Source organism: Nuphar pumila, chromosome 2 (assembly GCF_984573655.1).
Source record: "Nuphar pumila chromosome 2, dmNupPumi1.hap1.1, whole genome shotgun sequence".
In the NCBI taxonomy this organism is placed as follows: domain Eukaryota; kingdom Viridiplantae; phylum Streptophyta; class Magnoliopsida; order Nymphaeales; family Nymphaeaceae; genus Nuphar; species Nuphar pumila.
In genome coordinates this window covers 6430438-6453286 of record NC_143250.1, presented here as the reverse complement: position 1 = coordinate 6453286, position 22849 = coordinate 6430438, and the positions used below count along the sequence as shown (strand labels likewise).

Genomic DNA, 22849 nt, shown 5'->3' with positions numbered 1-22849 from the left:
AGTAGTAAAACTGGGCACAGTCAGGATTATCATTGCATTGGCCTTACAACATGGATGGTCACTCAATCAACTTGATGTTAAAAATGCTTTTCTGCATGGTGAACTAAAGGAAAAAGTTTACATGGAGCAGCCACCTAGATATAGCATGCATGATTCATCAAATTGGGTATGTAAACTTCGACGCTCTCTTTATGGCTTGAAACAAGCTTCTCGATCTTGGTTTGAAAGTTTTTCCACGGAGATCCAACATCATGGGTTCACTAAAAGTGTTCTAGACCATTCATTGTTCATATTCAAAAGTGATTCAGCTATTGTTTGGGTGCTTATATATGTTGATGATATTATTATTACCGGGAGTGATGAGGATCACATATCTTGGGTTAAGTCTATGCTGATGGCTAAATTCAAGATGAAAGACTTGGGTCCCTTGCGATATTTTTTGGGTGTGGAAGTTGATAGTCGACATGAGACTATTACATTGAGCCAACATAAGTACACTATTGATATTTTACTTGCTACAGGGATGGAGAATTGTAAACCAATTAGCACACCTTGCCTTCTAAATCATAAGCTAAGTGCTAAAGAAGGCACTATTTATCATGATCCTACTTTGTATCGTCGAGTTGTAGGGATGTTACAATACTTAACATTCACTAGGCCTGACATAACATACTCTGTCAATCAGGCTTCACAGTTTATGCATGCTCCTACAGATGTACATATGGAAGGAGTAAAAAGGATCCTTCGGTATTTAAAGGGTACGATTGGAGATGGCCTGATGTATACCAAGGACACAACTTATACGTTAGGGCATCAACTATTCACCTACACAGACGCGGACTGGGCTGGTGATCCTGACGAGCGCAGATCAGTTTCAGGGTATTGCATTCTTATCGGCAATAATATTGTAACATGGAGTAGCAAGAAGCAAAAGACAATGGCGCGATCTAGTACTGAAGCCGAGTATCGTGCAATGGCAGCAGGAACAACCGATGTTACATGGGTGAGACACCTACTGCAAGAATTACAAGAACCGATCTCGTCCTCTATGCTTCTTTGTGATAATCAGAGTGCTATTAATATTGCCTTCAATCCCATCCTTCATTGTCGCACGAAGCATATCGAGATCGATCAACACTTTGTTAGACAAAAGGTGGAAGAAAAAGAAATTGAACCTGCATATGTTCGGTCAGATATGCAAGTTGCTGACATCTTTACCAAGGGATTATCCACTCATCAGTTTTGGGCACTCAAAGACAAGTTGAGCATGATCAAAGACCATACTCAACTTGAGGGAGGCTGTTAGTTTGGATCATGGATCCGACCCACACCACATTCCAAGGATCCACCTAGGGATGCATGGGCGGTGGCATGTTTGTAATTTAATTTTATTTCTTGTGTAATGTTATACCCTGTACCACACTTATAAATAACAAGTGAAAAGGGAAAACCCTATTGCCGCCGACTCCTCTCCTCTCTCTCCTCTCTCTTTACCTCATCTTTGACTCTTGCAGGTTGATATTTCTGACAAAACAACCATTTAACTAGTTGAACAACGTGATATCCAAAGCTTTTTCTTTTTATTGTATTATGTTGAAAGAATTTAAACATTCTGAGGAAATACCAAAGGCAGGAAAAGAATGGTTGTGTATAGGAGGCTAATTTAGAGAACAAACATTATTAAAATGAAAGTGGTGTTTGGCATGATAATGTCCTTACCTAGATGATAGCAACTCCACATGTTTCAATTGATAAAGGAGAAAAGGGGAACGTTGTAACTTCGTTGCAGCATGTAAGATGAATTCTCAAGATGGATGTCACTATTCCGTCACCTTGAATGCGATTAAAGTGTAATTATCATATAGATGCCTATTTTGATGTATGTTACTATGTTAAGTGCATTAGTGTCAAGGAAATGCCTTTAAATATACTTATCAGCCAGTAATATTATTCTAATGCAAAATGGTGTAGCTTCACTTGCAGCTGTCTATCCCTCTTCATGTGGAATACTTCCTTTTGAATTTCTTAGTGGCTCTCTAATTATCCAACTGTTTAATCTAACCTCTATCTGCTTAGCATGGAAGCAACATTTTTGTTGAATTATATTTTACACTAGCATTTGATACACTTAACATGTCATCCTGTTCCTTGTGATATCTGAGATATTCTGGGCTTGAATCTTGTATTTTTCTTTGGTCTTTCATAAGATCCATTGATGACTACTTTGAACATCTTTGCAGATTTGCGTTCTCCTTGTACTGCAGCGAAGTTGTATGCCAGGTCTATGAAATTCTAAAACCAGCTTTCTTTTAATTGTCTATCAGCTATTAGAGATGCTAATTCATATCATATACCATGTATGGGTCCATATTCTAGTATTTTTTCTCTCTGCATTTCATAGAGTGATGACATTTGATTGTTTTTATTATAGAAGTACAATAAATATGCCACACAGATAAATTAAGTGGAATTTTAATTTTTATAGCGACAGAGTCTGTAGAGAGTCAGAACTCTGAATGATTTTAAAGAAAGATGAAGGAATAAAGCAGGTATAGATAGTGGATATTATTTAAAAACTGACCTGGTTGACTCAGTTAGTCGATTGAGGACCCAGATAGCTCATTCATTGGGTCACCGTGATCAAGCTCCCTTTGGTATTCACATCCTGCAACAAGAGAAAAGAAGAAAGAAAATAGGATTTTGGGTTTTGGGCTGCAATAAGTGTCAACCCTCTTGGGTTTGGACGACTCCTTTATATTATATTAAAAACCCGCTGCTGGACAAAATTGCTCCTATTAGTATTACATGCTGGACTCTTAAAGCCCTATTCTATCTGAAAGGTATTATTGCCTTTATATATACTCCATGAATGCAACACATATCCTTAACACTCCCCCTCAAACTGTAGTTAAGGATCATAGGCATTTTTCTTTTAAGATTCCAATGTCTAGCAACAGTAAGACGCATGCTGAAAAGATCAGCAACTTATTGATCACTTGAAATAAATAAGGGCTAAATTTGCTTATCTCCCACAAAATGCTAATCTATTTCAACTATTTCATTTTACATGAAAAAATGGCAATAACTCTCCTATTGTCACAAAACAACAAGGTCTTTACTCTTTGATGTCAATGCTGATGTTAGTAATCATACAGTCCTGATTTAACCACTACATCAGCAGTTTTTTGAGTTTTCATATTTGCATCTTTTTTAAGCATTCTCTTTATTTCTGTGTTCTTGATTCCCTTTACCTTTGCTTGCCATGCTTTCTTTTTCATCCTCTATAAATTTCCAAAAAGTCCAAGTTAACCCTGATAATTTCCTTGTGTGAAAGCGAATGATTGCTCTCTATATTCATTATATAAAGCTCTTGAATAGCCTTTATGGAACTCAGCCACTATCTGAGTTTAATACTAAGGAAGAGACTCAAGAGGATGATTCTGTTGGAGCCTTTATCGTTCCAAGTCCGGCATATGAGGACTTGGTTGCTAAAAACCAGGGCCTTATAGGTTGGATTAACTCAACTTTATCAAATGTTATATTAGCACAGGCTATTGAGATAACCATTGCAGCTGATCTTTTGAGAGGACGTCATAACTCCTATGCACAAGTGTCCCAGGCCAATGTTAGGAACATAAGGGAAGATCTCTTAAATGTAAGAAGGATGACAAATCAGTCTCTGAATATCTGAACAAAATCAGACATATACATGACTAGCTTGCCATGATTCAACAGCCAGTTTCACATGTTAACAAGGTACACTATGCACTGCGAGGATTCGGAGAATATTCACTGTCAGCATCATATCAAGGCCACTGTACCCCACTTTTGCAGGGTTTCAGCCTTTAGTACTTAAGCATGAAAGCTTACTCTAGAAGAAAAAGAAGCAAAGCAATGCCTCAAACTCTCAAGAAAGTTTGTTTACTGATAATTCTTCTAGTTGAAGTGGACGAGGAAGTTGAAAAAGTGTATCAGGAAGTTATTGGAAAGGAAAGATTCAATAAGAATTATTTCCTGAACCATGGATATGCAAATAACTACAAGAATACTGGTCGAGGATTTCGTAACCGAGGCAGAGACATGTATAGAATATGCTGGTGGATTTCCATAAGCTCCATGGTTAGTTATTACATATTTAAGGGGTCTGAGCGTGAGAGGTTTATGACTTGAACTCTGTGTTTATTAAAAAATGGTGGTGTCAGTTAGTACACTACAACCAGGTGGGCCAAGCTCTTGAAACACAATTTTGGGTGACTGGATGACTGGTATATGCAAGTGTGGCTCAGGAATATGGAAGGGATTATTTAGTTATTTTTGGATATGATCAAAGTAAAATTAAGAATAAGCAAGTTACAGCTTTTTGGAAGGACTCATTTCTGCTGAATGTTCCTCTTTCTATTAGATATCCAAGTCTTTTAATGAAGAAATTGTGATAAAGGCATAACTTTGCAGATAGTTGAATTGAAGGAAAAGGTTGGAAGTCAGGTGGTTCATGGCCATTACAAATTGCTGAATGGAAAAAGCTGTACTTACTGATTTTGTTCAGTCTTACTGACCTGGAAATTCACAAAGTCCAGTTGGTATGGTGGCATTCTCTGTAGCGTCATGTTATATGGCTTTATCACCATTCAGGTAATTGTCCTTTCTTCATGGATTGTTTATGGGTGCCGGGGATCTTTCCTGGGGCCAGGGCCCTTTGCATGTCTAATTTTGCAAGACAGAACCTTAACCTAGCAGAATTTAAAAAATTAAAGGTTTTCATCTAGTGAATAGATGTGTCCTCTGCTATAAGGAAGAGGAGGAGGGCAGCATATCATCTGCGTGCTTTCTTTCAATGCATTTTTAACTTGGCTTGGGCAGATATGCACACAGGTTTTCAGGTGAGCTCCATGACCCGGGATCTGATCTTGGCAAGAGGTATGAAGGGTATAAAGTGGCAGATTATTTGGAGTTAGCTATTCCTGGTGTGGACAGTCTGGAAGGAACAAAACTGCAGAATGTTCCAGAGGCATGTGCTGTTTGTCATTCATCAGCCTTCAGAAAATACTCCTTGTACATGCGGCTAACAAATGGGGAGATAGTAGATACTAATATAGAATGAATGGGGCTTACCAGACTGGGCTTACTGTAAAGGCTTCAATATTCCATTTTCTATTGTAGCTGTGACCTCTTATCCCTATTTTGTTTTGAAATTCTTTATCTGTTTCACTTATGGATAATCTGGAGAACAGTCTCCATACAAGTGGAAGTTTGCTTGCAAACAATCACATTGAACATGCACAATTCTGCTGTTTTAGTGGAGAAATCTTGAGTTTTTCCAAAGCAGGAGCAACAATTGGGAAATTTTGTGCCTGTTCCACATATTGATGGCATGGCAAAGCTGAAGGTTCTGTCAACTTTATATTTTCCATATGAAGCCTGCCACGGTGTTGCAGATGTGGTTAGGTTGAATCGTGATTGACCATTTTTACTAAAACATCACGTCCTCGATTCTCACTGGGATGCTACCTGTGACTAGCGGAGGGGCTTGTTGAAGGAGGCAGTGGGCCCTATTCCCAGGCAGGTTTCCTTGTCAGTAAAAAGAAAAGAAAATTACCATATGAATCCGCATGGTTGCCAGCTGCTGTGCTGCACTAAATGTTGCTATGTTATTCCAGAATGCAAAAGTTGGACATCAAATCAGTTATTCTTCATGCACATGGCTTGAAAACATAGTGGATTAATAATTCCCTATTTTAGTTTGGATGAACTATCAACTTTTTGAAGATGAGAATTATAATTTGAAATGGAAGAGTTAGCTGTGACTGTTAATTATTTATATCCTTCCTGTTTCCAGGTCACGTAGTTCCTGGTGCATGCTTTGAATGTTTTGGCCTTGATATATTTCTTTTTTTATGCAGTCATTTTATGGCATTCTTTTGGTGGTGTATATTCCAAATTTGGATCCATATTTGGGCTACATACCAGTTGAGACTGAGGTTCCTTCTTCAACAGAATATGAACAATTGCCTGGAGGGGAACAGATCTTTCCAGAAAGGCATGTCAATATATTTTCCAGTAAGTAACATGTCCACAGATATAGCTAAATAATAAAAACTTAATCTAACCTATCCACTGAAAGTGTGGCGTTTAGTCTTCTGGTTCAAGCTGTCTTGTAATAACCAAGTGCATCGATTGTGATTTTCTTCCAAACTGCCAGAAATATATTTTGGATGGATGACCCCCCTCATGGAACTAGGCTATAAAAGGCCCATCACTGAAAAGGATGTCTGGAAACTGGATTCATGGGAACAAACTGAGGTTTTATACAGCAAGTATGTATTATCTGGGATGCCTTTTGACTTAACTGGTTTTGCTAAATGTATTCACTTACAAGTATTATTTGTTCAGATTCCATAGGTGTTGGCTTGAAGAATCAGTCAAACCAAAACCATGGTTGCTGAGGGCACTGAATCGTAGTCTTGGTGCAAGGTATTAGCTGATGCTTCAGTGAACTACTCAATTGTATTTCAGTTATTCCTTTTATATTGTGTGATGAGGTTAAGAAATGCTTTCGCTGAGTGAACACATCTTACGTTCTTTTGTATCATTACATGAGGTGTTCTACCACATCTAATACTGCCCCTTTCTATATCTCTAACGTCTTTCCTTTGTTTTTATTGTTTATCTGCAGGTTCTGGTTGGGGGGTTTTTTCAAGGTAACAGGCTTTCTTTTGGTGTTATAATTGTTTTTTGTTAGGCAAGATGAAGAGGGCGAAAAGAAACCATGGGTATAGATATCATGCATCTTTTGTATTTGATACTTGAAAACATTTGAAAGGAAGCCTTCGAACCTAGAATGGTGCTTCATAGTTTATAATTTGCTTATGATCCGCTTAGTTAAGTTCATATATGCAGCTTATAAACCACAAGCAGTTCTCTCATCTCTGATGATTAGCTTGAACAGTTGGGACTTTGGAATATGTTGAGTAGGTTGGACTAGCTCCTAATCTGTATTCAAGCTTGAGGAATGACATCCATGTTCTCGTGTTTTATCTCTAGCTGATTTCTCATTTGTAATTCACAGAAACCTTATGACTTCTTTAATACGAACAAGATTTAATTTTGTGTTCAATGCTTGCTATTTCATACTTCTTTAATCAAATAAACAATGGTCGTTTTATTATGTTTATTGTTGGTTAATGCATTTTTGTGCTAAATTTCTTGTTTAATTGGACAATATATTCTCTTCTTCTAGCTGTTTATAGTTGTATTTATGTGTGGTATTTTCCACAAAGCAGTACAAAAATAGCTTAATGTGTCTTATCTCCATAGAACTCCAGCTAAACCTTATGTTTGACCCCATTTATTTGGTGAATTGCAGATAGGGAATGACGCTTCACAGTTTGTGGGGCCTATTATCTTGAGCTCGCTTCTTGAGGTTAGCTTTTTTTGCTTTACATTACATTAACTGCCAGGTTGAGTAAATTACTGGATTAGTTTCTACTGTCTTTTTTTGTGATGATATATTTGATCCCGCCAGTTTGTTCAGAGTCTACATGTAGATGTCCTGGAAATTGATAACCATGGTAGCTTTCAGAGATATCACCTAACTGCCAAGTAATAAAGATTTGACTTTGAGATGATAATTAGTCTTGTTGTAATTTAGTCAACCAATTTGAATTTCAAGCTCCAGGATTTCGTCATGATTAAACTTTTCTTTTCATAATTGAAGCCTACTTATACCTTGATTTATGATCTTTCCTACTGTAAATTTATGCCGTTTCCTGGAACCTCTATCCATGAACTTTAGAAACTACATATGGAATTTTCTGTACTTATTTTTTCTGACTGTTTTAGCCAATAGATTATTCATGCACGTGCTACATTTTTGGAATAAAATGGCAATAACATATTGTTTTATGTTTTACACTTTTACTGCTTTGAGTAGCAGATACTAATTTCCCAGTGTGAAAACTTCTTGTGTTTAACCTGCTTTCTATCTTTTTTTTATTTATTTTCATTATTGACTCTTTGACTTATTTTCATTATTGACTCATTTTGGGATGAAGGTGTAGTAGTAGTTGTTGTTGTTGTATTGACTCTTTGACAAATAAGTCATCTTTTATCTATTCAACCATTCAACTCAAAGTCCTGTTCTGTTATCCTTTTAAAGCTGCGTTCCTAGTTCATCCTCTTCTTATGTTCTTTTTGCCAGCTTTGTGGTTGGTCTTGTTGTGTCATCCTCTTAAAGCTGCATTTCTAGTTCATCATTTTTTTTATGTTATTCGTTTCACCAACTTTATGATTTTCATTTCTTTCTGTTCTCATTATATTTCTTGAACATATTGCAAGTTTTTGCTTCACACACTTCACTTTAATTATCACTTCAGTTGACATAGGATTTTGTTACTTTTATGATTTATTTGAGCACGGCCTATCTTTGCCTGCTGGTTCAAACACCTATGCATGTTATTGATTCACAAATCTTTGTTATATATAAATAAATAAATATATACACACACACATACTTTTTCATATATATATATATTTCAGATATATATAATTAAATGTACAAATTCTATTGGATTTTTTACTTCTTTGAATATGTATATATACTAATATAGATTCTATTGAATGTATATAATTAGATATTATTAGTAGCCAAACTAATGAGAACTCGTGTGAAAGTTAATTTGGCCATTGGAGTAAAGGTACCATGAATAATTGATACGATGGAATTGACTGTAGCCCAAGTGATTTACCAACTTTGAACTAAATATCCACTTGAACCCAACTGGTCTCCTCGCTTCTGGTAGTGATAATTTTCAGGTAATATTCTTCTCTAAGGCCTCCATTTCTTTGCGCATAACTTTTGTTCATTTTGGGTCCTTCATTTCCTCCATCCTTCTAACAATTGGATTAGACTCGAAATTGGCTACAAATACGTTGAAGGTTTTGAAGCTGGTTGCATATGATACAAAATGACAGGCTGGGAAATGCGAAACCTTTCACTTTTTTTAAGGGCAATAAGTAATTTAAGATCTGCGTGAACATATTGGGTAGCATTTCCATAAGTTCTTCAATACATTCTGGACTTCGGCCTGATTCTTAATAAACATCATCAGAAGTAATGAGAAGATTAGACACTATGGCATTTCTCTCACTTTAAGTGTAGTTCTTCACTCCTGTTGGTTTCTCCACACTTACCACCTCTTGATCTCCTTCACCTTGAATTGAAGGCAACAAGGATAGCATGTAGTCAACTTATTGACCTTGCCAATTGACTCCTACTCACCTTGATAATATGGTGGATTTTTAAAGAATACATTTGTTGTTACATATATTCTCTTCTTCATTTGGGTCATAACATTTGTAATCCTTTTGGGTTAGTCATATCCCAAAAAATATAAATTATGGCCCTAGGTTCTAGTTTATCTTGTGAATAACAAAATATATGAACATAGCATGAACTCCCCCCAATCCCTCGTCTCCTTCAGGAGGGAGGTCAGTTTTGTAGTAGGGTATCAACCTGGATCTGGGATAAAAACACTTTCAAGATGTGTAAAGCAAGAGACAAAAGGGGAAAACTAGATATAGAAAAAGGAAGCATATATGATGTTAAAGAAGGATTAAGAAAGAGACGAGATAAAGGGAGAAAAGAGGCAAAGAAAAGAAGAGATCTGAAACAAAAGGGCACAAAAGAGACAAACTTCAAAACAGAGGAACCAAGATTGATAGAATTAAATTGAGATGATCATTAGATGCTCTGATACCATATCATAAAACCACATGCATCACTTGGAGAATTGGAGTATCTCATGTGGTCAAAAGTATTTTGTTTGCTGATGATATTGTTTTGATTGATGAGTCTAGAGCTGGGGTTAATGCTAAGTTAGAATTATGGAGGCAGACATTGGAAGCAAGATGTTTTATTTTAAGTTGAGTAAGAGTAAGACAGAATATATGGAATGTCGGTTTAGTAAGCAACGAAGTAGTGATGGGAGTGTAGTGAAGCTTGGTGAGCAAGAAATATCGGTGGATGATTGTTTCAAATATTTGGGATCTATCATTCAAAAGCATGGAGAAATTGATGGAGATGTAAATCATAGGATAAAGGTTGGGTGGATGAAATGGAAAAGTGCAACTGGAGTGTTGTACAATCGTAGAATGCCATTGCTGTTGAAGGGAAAGTTTTATAGGACGACTATTAGGCCCGCTTTACTATATGGTACAAAATGTTGGGCTGCCAAGAGACATCATATTCAAAAAATGAGTGTAACCGAGATGCATATGCTTAGATGGATGTGTGGAAATACAATAAAAGATAAGATTCAGAACGAGGAGATACGTAAGAAGGTAGGCGTTGCATCCATTGAAAATAAGATGAGAGAGAATCGTTTACGGTGGTTTGGACATATTCGTCGAAGGCCTAATGATGCTCCAGTTAGAAGGATGGAGAAATGGGAAAATATATTAGTTAAAAGAGATCGGGGTAGGCCTAGGAAGACTTGGATGAAGATGATAGGAAAGGATGTGATGTCTTTGAACCTCACTGAGGACATGGCATTGGATAAAAATGATTGGAGGAGAAGGATTCATGTGGAAGACCCAGAATGATTTTCTTTTTTGGTTCATATCGCTGACCCCAATTGTTTTGGGATGAAGGCATAGTTGTTGTTGTAGTGAGACCTCTGAAGTCAAATTACAAATATGTTCCTATGGACTTATAATAATATCATCACATCATACTCATTATAATGCAATACAAACCAGAGTTGCCAGTCGGGGAAGCAAGAGTGGGAAGCAAGGCACTTCCAAAATTTTAGGAAGCGAGAAGCGCGAAACGACTTAAAAGCGGACCAGGAATCGTCTCGGAAGCAACCTAGGAAGCGAGGGTGGAGAAAAAAAAGTGAAAAAGTAAGAAATGAAAAAAATAAGGGAAAGCGAGCTTCTCCTAAATGGGAAGCACACTTTCCAAATTTTTTTGGTGCTTCCCAGCACGTTTCATAAGCACCACGTCTCACGCTTCCGAAATGCGCTTCAGGGAAGCGTGCTTCTACATATACTATACGCTTCTGGTAACCCTGATACAAACAATATTTAAATCATCAAGAATTAATTTGAAACAAAGCACAATTCAGACATTCACTTCTGACCTAGTATAAAATCACGAAACTACCCCTGCATGTGTAAAATGATGATTCTACCCTTGCATGTCTAACAACATGTTGCGTTTAAAGGATGGCCGGTACCCTGGCTTACTTGCTATGACCAGGTTTCACCATAACCTATCTCTTGCAGTGAATGCCATACACCTTTTTGCTAATTTTAGACTGCAATGGTGGTTTAGCAAATGCCATGTTGCTTGGGAAGAATGCCCTAAGATTATCAATCTCTATCTTATGACTTTTTTTCATAGAATATGACAAAAGGCTAATGATTAGCTGCCGCATGATGCCGACATCCATTATCTGAGCTTGGATTACCACTACTGAAGTAGAAAAGCCTACCAATGGTGGCATTACATATATGTGCACCAACATACACGTGTATTTGTATCAATGTACTAGTTACAATGTGTGCTTAGTGCTTACCAATCTACTGCACACAGACACATCCACATACATGTTTACGTACTAATGTGCTATTTTCTTGCATCTGTTTAGTCCCACATAGTGTAGAATCAGGTAAATGGATCAATTTGGCATCTATCCTTACCATACCCACTTTTATATAGAATTAGGTCAAATCCATGTCCATTCCCTTTACATATGATGTATATATATTACAATGCAAGCATGTGAGTTGGATCTGGGTGGATACAGATTCAGTTCGGATTTTGACTACATTTTCTGGAACCATAACCATATGCATATCCTGCTGGACTCTACATCTCACACTGTACACCACCCAATTTTTATATGGGTGCTAGCAAAATACAAAAAATGAATATGATTCAGATGGGTAGCCAACCTGTAGCCTTCCAATTTTTAATCCTATTCCACATTTTTCATCTTATATTGAGGTGATGATTTAACATATCCCTTGAACATGATAGTCACTTTATTTGAACTTTAAAGTCAGCATTATGAGGTTGCTAACATTGTAACCTTCATATAGGTGTTATGGAATTCTCCTTTTCCTTTTCCATGAAGTTGGAACATGGAAGCAAATCTGTTTATTCAGTTTGAATCTAAATTAGATTGATTTGTGGTTGATGACCATGATGATTAATCATAACTTTTTTTTTTGCAGTCAATGCAAAGAGGCGATCCTGCTTGGATTGGATATATCTATGCCTTTACAATTTTCATGGGAGTGGTATGAGTCTGTATGGACAATTATGTGTTTGAGACCAAATCTTAGTTTCCAGTCATTGCTATCAGTTATTTTTTCTATTCTCTATTCTCTCTTTTTTTTTTTTATGGGCATAATATGTTCTTCCTTTAGTTTTGTGCATATCCATGCAAAAAACTTCTGGTTTGGATGCTTTCGCTCATTTGTCAATGCATTACACCATTGAATCTGTTATGCATTGGACATAGTCTTGAGATTGTGAATACTAATGATTTAGTTTTGAGATTGTAAATGCTAATGATTTGTGGATTCACAATTGACTCCTATTTAATAAAGCAGCTGCCTGTTTCTAGATAACATAAATCTATGATTTTGTAGATGTGGAAACACCTTTTTGTTGGATTATGTAAAGGAGTCTGCAGTGAATGCCATTTGAATGAGCCAACGACTTTTAAACTACAGGGTTATATGGAGAGGGAAACAATTCTGGAAATGATGAAATGCCTATTTGAGACAAGGAATACATGTAAAGAATAAAATTACCATTGAGAAGTGTAATATGTGTTTTAGTATTCAGCATGATACCCCTTCTTTTGTGCATACCATTATTTATAAGGGTATTCTTGTACTTTGTCTTAGTTAATGTTATCCTCTTATATTGTTGTAACTATTCTTTGGATAGTAAAATGAAGTTTCTTCCTCTATTGTTCTCTCTCTCTCTTGTATTTCTTTCTAGCTTTCGTATGGTATCAAAGCCATATCATACCAAGAGAGAGCTTGTCTTGGTTATTTTGGGGAGAAATAAGGGAAGTGATGTAGAGCATCCAGATGATTAGAGCATTGAAGACGAGTTGGATGCAAATCCAACTCTCCAGACTTGATCCAGGATACGATACCCTAGAAGATCCAATTCTCTTCAGATCCATTAGGGTCCAAATGGATCTCCAGGGCAACTCCTCCATTTTGGCACATCTCAACTTTTGAGAATTTTGTTTTTAGCTTCTTAGAAATTACCTTATGTGGCGATTCTATTTTTGGGAATATTGAAATCAATTCTGTATTTTTTTCTTTTTTTAGGTGTCGGATCTTACGGATCCGCATAGTTTTGGTGTTCGGTAGGATTATTTTAGGGCACTAGAGGGTGTATGGGGGTATCAGGGTAGATTTTTATTTTTTGTAGCAATTTTATTTTGCTCTAAAATGGTTTGAGATCCATTTGTACGAATTGGATCTTGGATCAGATCCAATTTATCTTAATGGATCCATATTGGCCCTCCCATGGCTGGACCAAATTTGAACTTGTTTGACTAGAGTCAAGAGGAGTGTAGCTTGACTCCCTATTGGTGCAGATCGAGGTGGACTTAAAGTCTCCCTAAGCCCAAGTCACCTCCAAGGTGGCCAATAGGAGGATACCTCCTTGACCATCCAAAAGAAAGTATTTCAAATTTGGCCTTCTCATTGGCCACTAAGGAGGTGGCCTCCAATATGGCCAATGAGAGGCTATGCCACCTTTCTTCTTTCCTTAAAATAGTCTAGAAAAAAGGAGGGGTCTTCTCTTTTTGTTGGAAAAATTTTGTTGAAGAAAAAAAATTATGGTGGATCTTCCCTAGTCATCTCTTACATTGGGACGTTTTGTTGAAGTTTGTTGCAATCAGGCCGTAGTGCAGACCATAGCTCTCGCGGGGCGTGAATCAGAGCTGCAAGTGAACCGTTCGTGTGTCCATAGTTGTCAAAAATCTGTACCAATTGTTGCAGTTACTTCCTTATCCGTGGTGCCCTTGCCGAGTTGGAAATGAGTATATTTTCTATTGTTTGTGTTTGTGTGAATCTTGATATTTTGCTGCAATTTTATCTTATGACTTCTAATCGGGTTTGCTTAAACTTGCCTCAATTTGAACTAGTTATATATCTTATTTGATCTAAGAGGTTACCGTTTAAGTATTGGATCTTGAATATAATTTTCTTACTAGTTTATTTGCTATTTGTGGCTTATTTATAATCTTTACTTAGTCTCACGGGAGGTGGGATAAGGTGGAAGGGATTTAGCATTGGAGAATATACTTTAGAAGTGTTTCTGTGTAGGTTGAACAACAAAGCCCTAACATTAAAATTTGGATTAAACTAAATATGATGTTGAATCGTGTAACACCATTCGGTTCTATGACTGTCTGTATATCAGACACAATCACACTAATCAAATCATAACTTTTAATCTACTCATGAAAATTAGCGTATGATAGCATGTTGGAAAACTAACATATGTGGCTACAAATTATATGTTTAGAGAATTTTATGATTCATTCGATTTGGCAGTCAAAACTGGTCTAGAACTGAAAAAAATAGCCATTCGGGTAACTGTCAGGACTGTAACAGTCCGACCCCTTGTTTGGTTCGTAACGAAGGTATCCGAACTCCGATTTACGTGATTTTTGTTGTTCTGGTTTGATAATTAATTTCTTTACAACTTTTATGTTAAACAAATTTGTTGAATCAATTATCTTCTCGATCAAAAGTATCTTGGAGTAGACAGAATAGCCCCAGGAGTGGTTGTACAGGATTGTACCAGTATGCCGTCTCACTCTGGTCGTATCGGAGTCATAGTTTCAAAACTAAATTTCCTACAACTTTTGTTTTTGGGTCATTGACTGAATCCATAGAAAACAATCATGTTTTGACCTGTCTAAACTGAGCAGTTACAACATACCCACCTGTGAACATCGATCCAGTGGTCTGGTGTTCAATCCGTATCTTGACCATCAGTGGTCGGATTTATGATTTTTTGGACTCGTTGGAAAGAAAATTTTGTTATCTATAGATTTTGTTTTGACCAGAGTTACCGGAAGCGCCTAGGCAAAAGGGGAAGCGCGAAACGTTGCGCTTCCGAAACGCGTGGGGAAGCATCCCCCTTTTATGGGAAGCGCGCTTCCCCCATGCTTCCCCATTTTTTTCATTTTTTCGCTTCCCCCTCGCTTCCGGTTCGCTTCCTAGGTCGTTTCCGGTTCGCTTCCTAGGTCGCTTTCGAGAAGGTTCGTAATTTTCTTCTAAGTGGTCCCATGCTTCCCCGCTTCCTAAATTTTTGAAAGTGCCTCGCTTCCCGCTCCCGCTTCTCGTATCGCTTCCCGCTCCCGCTTCCTTGATTGGTAACTCTGGTTTTGACGTTATCCTTCAGTTTGGAGCGCAACGGGGTCCAAATGCCGTTGCATTGAAAACTATCATTTTCCAAACTACCTAGTTTAGCTTTCGCGTATCAAGATCCATTTGGATCTTGGATCGTGGATCGGTTCCTTGCCGGATCCACATCAGGAAGAGGACTCCATTCTTGCTGGCCTGAGCTTGCCTTGGTTTGCATGCCATGAAAGTGATCTATACAGAGATGATTTTGAATAAGATAGGTTTCTATTCGATCTTGATTTTACAATCTTGGGGAATAAAAGATCATCTTGACCAAAAGCGTTTTGGATTTGTTGTATTTTTTTCTAGAAATTCTGAAAATCATGGGCCATAGGGTACAGATTTGATATATTTGCATGGTGTGATCTGATCTGAGGGTTTTAATGGCTCAATCTGGGTCATTTTTGTGTTTGCATCCTGTTAGAAATGATTTAACAGTGGCATTTGAGGATTTGGTGGAGATTTGATGGAGTTTTGGTGCTCTTGTAGCTGGTAGTAGCTATATTTTGGGGATTATCTTCCATCGGCTTCTTTGTTTTGTGTTGTGATTATGCTAAAACCACAAGTTTATCCATTTCTCATTGTGTTCATCTAAGATTGACTATTTGGATTGTATTTGTGCTTTATTGAGGGTTTCTTGAGGAGATTTTGATAAGCTCTCAATATCGGATGAGAAGATATTGATGCTCCTATTGTTGTTATTGGGTATAGGATTGCTGTTTGCAAGTATCAGCTGCTTGTGAGGGTGAGTAGTTGTATCTGTAACGTTATTTTGTTGCTTTTATGATGCTGGATTGTATTGACTGCAGTTCGAATTATACTCTGAAAATGTGTGAAGGGACTGCTGATATCAGCTTGCTGTGTATAGTTTGCACATTGGTTGACTTAGTATTGTGGAGTTTTGGCCCCCATTGAGTATCAGTAGTTCAGTTTGGACCTGTACACTTATGACAGTGTGTGACATCTTGTTTCTTGAAGGTTTTCTTATTGAAGTATCACATATACAGTCTTCTGGTTATTGCTTGCTGTGTTCTGCTATTTGTGCAACAAACTGGAAGCAGTGTGGTTCTTGGTCACCGTATTATTGCTCTTTATTGCTCGTGAGAGAATCTACTCAAGTTATCCCAATTAAGTTTGATGAGATGAATTATTGGGATGCTTGAGGCGATTTGAAGTGAGCCTATGAATATTCAAATTGGACCCAATCATCTCTTCTTGGGTTGAATTTTAGAAGCTTGAGGCAGACAGAAGGTTTGATGCACCCAGAGGTAATTCTGGAGGATTGAGACGTGACATGAGCTTCATTAGTTGCTTCTATCATAAAAAGCATAGTCACATGATGAAAACTTGCCCTATATTGAAGAAAAGGAAGTTTGGGGCCCTCATCGTTACTTATGTTGGAGAGGTTGAAATACCCAAGAATATTTTGTCATTTGGGGTCAGTGCTTATTGTACTCCTGCAAGACGCTTTTTAGATCTTTTGCTTATTGCTCAACCTCTTGCTTTGTCTAGTGTTACAATCTCTCCTGCCTCTTATCTTTCTACCTCTTTTGATACTGCTTTTGCTGGTATTCCAAGTATTATCACAGGTTGGTCAATAAACTTAGGTGCATCATGCCACATGATTGCACATGAGTCTTCTAACCAACTGTCATCCTCGTGGCTCATTTCGCAGATGGGTCATCTATGTTGGTCTAAGGTTGGATTTGTTACTCATACGTTCTGTACTGAGAGCAACTGTAGGGTTTTTTTTTGGCTCAAAACCATCTAGTTAAGATCTAGGTTTGCCTACCCATCATCCTTTACCCAAGTTAGTGAGTGTTCTTTTATTCCTATGAGTTTAGTCTCACATTGAAAAGTGTGAAAATTTCATTTGGCTTTATTTAGTGGGGAGTTGCTTTTATGGGCAAGGCTCATTGGGGCCATATCAATTGAACTTTGGACTTTTCACCCCGAACTTTGTATTTGGACTTGGATTTGTGTTTGGATTTCGGTTTCGGTCCGGTTCGGCTCAGCTTGGCTCGATCGGTTTGGTTTGGTTTGATCTTGACCATTCTTTTTAGTACTTGCACAATTTTATCCCCCAAGTCTTAGATCGACCATGTTGACCAACCATTTTAAGCCTAGATCGACCCATTTATGAGCCTTGAACCGATCCTTAACCTTGACCCAACGTTCCTGCATGACCATTGAATGGTCTAATGTTCCTGTACCCACCCAAGCCCTTTAATCAATGATCGCGCACTATATTCTATACGTTTTTGACCTCAATAAGGCCCTGTTTGTCCTATTAACCAAGATTTTAGCCCTTTGGTTTTCCCTATTCGTTTGGCCAGCCTTGACCATTCATTGCTAGCCGTTTGGAGTCTTTGGACCTTCTAAATGCTCTTTATGGGCCTTGATTACTAGCTGTTGGGCTGGGGCCTATATATACCCCAGCCTTCTACCATTCTCTTCATCACTTAGCTCTCCTCTCTTCTCTACTCCTTTTTCCATGAGTTTGCTCCTCTCTCTCTCTCGTGTGCTCCTTATAGCTCTAAGCTCTCTCTCATATCTTTTGCGAGCTCTCAACTTATATGCGCTCTCTCCTTGGTGTTCTTGTTCTCTTCTTTAGTGGGTTCAGATGCTTAAGTCAATCCTAAGATCTAACCCAAGTTGAGCATAGGTCAACCTAACCTAGTCAAAGGACTATTCAAGGTGGTCAATGTTGAGTTGCTCGGTCTCACTCAGTGCAGAATTAGAGTTTCAAGCATTACCAGATCAGACCTGCAATCGCTCATTGATCAGCCTTGTAGAGGTTCTTTATTCAACAAAGTCTTGTTGGTTCCTCTTTTAACAAGAGAGAGAGAGGTCCAGAATGTATTATGCAGCAGCCAGGCCCTTCACGTGTAATGTCTTTTTATGTTACAATCAGATTAGGGTTGCAATCCAATTACTAAACAACCCTCAATAATATAACTTAATTACATAGCATGTTTGAATTTTGGATCTATATCTGATCCAAATCCGAAACCATAAAATGACGTCTTAACAACCTCCCTCAAGATGAGCATGTATTTGAATCATGTTCATCTTGCCTTTAAGGATCCAGAATCTTCTTATTGTGAGACCTTTGGTGAGCAAATATGCAATTTGATTTTATGTTTCAATATACCTCGCTTCTAGTTCTTGATCTTCAATCTTTTGCCTGATGAAGTGCTGATCTATCTCAATATGTTTCATTTTTCCATGATGTATAGGATTCACTGAGATCTTTATCACACTTTGATTGTCACATAATAAAATTGATTTTGGTAAAAATTCTCCTAGCTCAACCAAAAGATGCCTAATCCACGTCAATTCGGATGTAACAGAAGTCATTGCACAATATTCCGCTTCTGTGCTTGACCTAGCAACAACCCTTTGTTTTTTACTACTTCACGAAACTAAGTTTCTTCCAAGAAACACACAATAGCCAATCACTGATTTCCTTTCATCGGGATCTCCAGCCCAATCTGCATCTGAGTATGCCATCAACATTAACATGTCCTGATTTTGTTTTCTTTTCTCATATACCAAACCATCTCCTATTATGCCCTTCAAGTACCGTAAGATCCTCTTGACCGCCTCCATATGCACAGTCCTTGGTTCATGCATGAATTGTGATATGGCCTGGTAAAGGTCAGGTATTGAAGCATACCAACTATACTCCGATAGTTGGTTGCATTCTCATATATATCTCCATCTCCATTACATAGCTTCTGGTGAATGGGAGATGGCATGGCCACTGGTTTGGAGTCCCTCATTCCACTCTTATAAAGTAAATCGATGGTATATTTATGTTGAGTCATTGTTAACACCTCTTTTTACCTATTAACTTCAATCCCAAGGAAGTACTTTAACTTTCCAAGATCTTTCATTTGAAATCTGCTGCTAAGTCGCCCTTTGATCTCTTGAATATGTTCTTCTGAATTTCCTGTAATTATCATGTCATCTACATATATGAGAAGAAGTGTTATGAAACCTTCTCTTTTGTAGATAAACAAGGAATAATCAAGATATGAACGAACAAATCCATGCCTCTGAATTTCTTGAGAAAAACTTTCAAACCATGAATGTGATGTTTGCTTCAATTCATAAATGGACTTTTGTAGTCTATATGCATAAGCATTCGGGTCATCTTGGGCATACCCTTCTGGTTGTTTCATATACACTGCTTCCTTTAGGCTGCCATGAAGAAAGACATTTTTAACATCCATCTGGTTGAGTGTCCAACCATAATCAATAGCTAGAGACATAATAATCTGAATGATACCCATTTTTATCATCATACTGAATGTTTCATTATAATCCAATCCATGCTCTTGAGTGAATCCTTTTGTGTAACGACCCCAATCCAGACCCTTTTAAAAATGCGGATTTTTTTTTTTTTTTTTAAAGAGTTGCAGAAACCTTCCCAGAGATCTGGGGTCCTCACAGTTCCACTTTCCATTGGATAGCCCATCCACCACAAACGAAGTTGCAATTATCATCCATATCAACCAACTAAAACTCTTTTATTAATGAGTAATAAAATTTCAAAGACAAGATTTTCTTCAACTGAAAGTAACGTAACAATTGCAGAATTTAAAAGAACTCAGACAAAAGAAAGAGCCACAATATCCTCTACTGAAGCTGACAAGTCCAAGTATAACTCATCCATCCCCAGATGCATGTCCAACTTCACTGTTCACCATTTCCTGTGAAAAACCAACAAAGTAGGGTGTCAGAACCGAAATTCTGAGCACAGCTACTTCTAAAGAAACCAGATGAGAGAAAGAACATAGATAAGATTTCATGCAGTGATTTGAGTGAGTGCAGATATAAAAGTTTCAACATCTAAGTTTCCATAACTACCAATGATTTCATTTACTCACCAATCAATAACAGTAAACAGTGTCATATATCAACAACTAAATAACCAACCTTTCAGCATGATTTCACGAAGTAAAGCGTATGCTACCACCAAATGATGTCATGATATCAAGAATGATTCAAACATGCATGATCTAATGCATAACAGAAAAATGCATGATTATGTGCACTGCATGATTTCTTCTGTTATCTTTCATTTAAGTTTCATCTTTCCATATGCATGCCCTATTAGATGCACACATCTTTAAGTTCCTCTTTTTAATTACCGTGGCCCGCGGATACACCAAACGGGTACAAACCCCGAGGTCAAGTAGGTTCCCAAGGTGGCTTAACACACAATTTGTATTTTATTACTGGGTTTCAACTTAGCCCTCGACCGATATCAGGAAACAATACCATCCATCGGAACATTAGACCTTCACATCTAATGTCGGGGACACAAGGGACACCCCACGCCCACAAGTGCCACTTCCTTGGTACCATAAACTCACAGCTGTGACTAACACACCACTCCCGGGTAAAGTGGCGGTTTCTCCCTAAAACCGTGGCCAGGAGAAGAACCTCAATATCGGGTTCAGGGGCAACAACGCACACGGAGTTTTTGTATCCTCACAGTCTCCCCAAGACCGGATATCCAAGATTCTCATACTTCAGATGAGATATCCCAGAATGTATATTACACTGTTCTTATTCATTATATTTTTAATTAAGTCCATTTCTTTAGGTTTGCAACACAATATGCAAAAGTAAAGTGAAAAAGCTCGCATCAACCTCTGCGAGAATTCTTTCGGGACTCCAGCCCGCAAAGACCACAAGAACCGTGTAGTAGTGTGCCATACCAACTTATGTGGTATAAGTGATGCAGTCAAATTATACGTGAAAAGAAAACAAACACACGGCTCTCCAGGCCGATGATGGTCCATTTAGTCCTTCGGTGCATCACATAATAAAACCAAGTAGTGTTTACCCATAACACTATGCCAATAATGCCAAAAGCATGTACACTCATGCAATCATAACCCAATCATATGCATGTCAATTATCAATCATATGCATGTCAGGATATGAATGCTTTGAACCTCACCGAGGACATGGCGTTGGATAGAAATGATTGGAGGAAAAGGATTCATGTGGAAGACCCAAAATGAATTTCTTTTTTGGTTCATATCGCTGACCCCAATTGTTTTGGGATGAAGGCGTAGTTGTTGTTGTTTGTTGTTTGTGTGTTACCTACATCACCTACGGGTATTAACCAACCCATGTCTTCTTTTATATGTGTGAGTGTACATGTACCATTACAGATTCTCATCAAGCATACATGCTCACAAAAATGTCAATAACCTATCCATGATCACATTCATGATTGTAAAATCAGTAAAATGATATGCTAAGATAATACTTCACATATTCACCAGGTAGAAGTGTAAGTTTATGTGTGTGCTAGAGAGGATGGTCGGGCTTACCAATCCGGGACCCGCCATCCTCCTAGCTAAAAATATAGACAATTCAGTCCAGCCAGCAATACTCTCGATGCCACCACGTATTGAACAACATATATGAAAAAGCATACATCCCCATCAGCTATTCACATAATAACCAAATGAATATACCTTAGTCAAATCATGCATTTAACATTAAATAACGAGAATTTTCACTAGAATTATACAGGTTACAACGAAATATCCATTTAAAACTTGGTTCAACGGCCACAGATGTTGATTTCAGATGAACAGGTTTACAACTAGGTATGACAGGTAAAGCATTCCGGTTTAGTTTCATTGACTCACTATATTATGTATTGTATTTGCTTGTCATTTACTCCTATATTCTGAAATTCGATTTACAGAAGGTGAGACCTTGATTTTCCGAACATCAGTCAATATAAGGCAGGTAAGATCATAACATAGCTACTTAGAGTTTACACTGAGAGGCATATCCACAAGGAAAGGACAGATTCAGTTTCTTTAACAGATCGAGTTTAAAGAGACAGTAAGAAAATATGCCATAAATGCACAGGTAGATAAATCGTGAATGGTTTCACAAGAACTACAAGTTCGACCTAGTTGAGATACCCCTTTCATATATATATAGGTTCATAACGTGAACAAAACCCTTCTGTTAGGAAAAATCCGAAATCCACCATTTTTTTTTTTTTATAGATGCAATCGGCCAACATATATATTAACATATGTATACTATGATTGTTCTGAATAAAACAATCATTATCAGCTCACCAATTCTGTAAAGAAAACCCCCAAACCTGAGTTTATCGAATCCAAGAACCGGAAACTCCCAATCTGGGATTACTTAATCAACAAAAATCTGAAACCCAATCTGGGTGAATCAACAACCGAAATAAAAACCCCAATCGGGTTATTCAACCATGAAAATCGGGATTCAAAACTGGGTTTACCCGATACTACAATCGAAGACCTCTCGATTTCAAGGGCCAGAGTAAAAAAAAATCCCCAAATCTGGGGTTGACCGACACTAAGAGTCGAAAACC

General features: G+C 37.7%; 1 protein-coding gene across 1 annotated transcript in view; it reads left to right on the top strand.

The window, feature by feature from the left end:
• LOC149844599 (ABC transporter C family member 2-like) overlaps window positions 1–22849 on the top strand; it is a 191488-nt gene that overhangs the window by 23752 nt on the left and 144887 nt on the right. The window contains exons 3-9 of the mRNA XM_089994906.1: window positions 2241–2280; window positions 5901–6057; window positions 6200–6314; window positions 6391–6471; window positions 6674–6698; window positions 7364–7420; window positions 12238–12303. Coding sequence (XP_089851032.1) covers window positions 2241–2280; window positions 5901–6057; window positions 6200–6314; window positions 6391–6471; window positions 6674–6698; window positions 7364–7420; window positions 12238–12303 — 541 coding nt within the window. The remainder of the gene's footprint in view (window positions 1–2240; window positions 2281–5900; window positions 6058–6199; window positions 6315–6390; window positions 6472–6673; window positions 6699–7363; window positions 7421–12237; window positions 12304–22849) is intronic.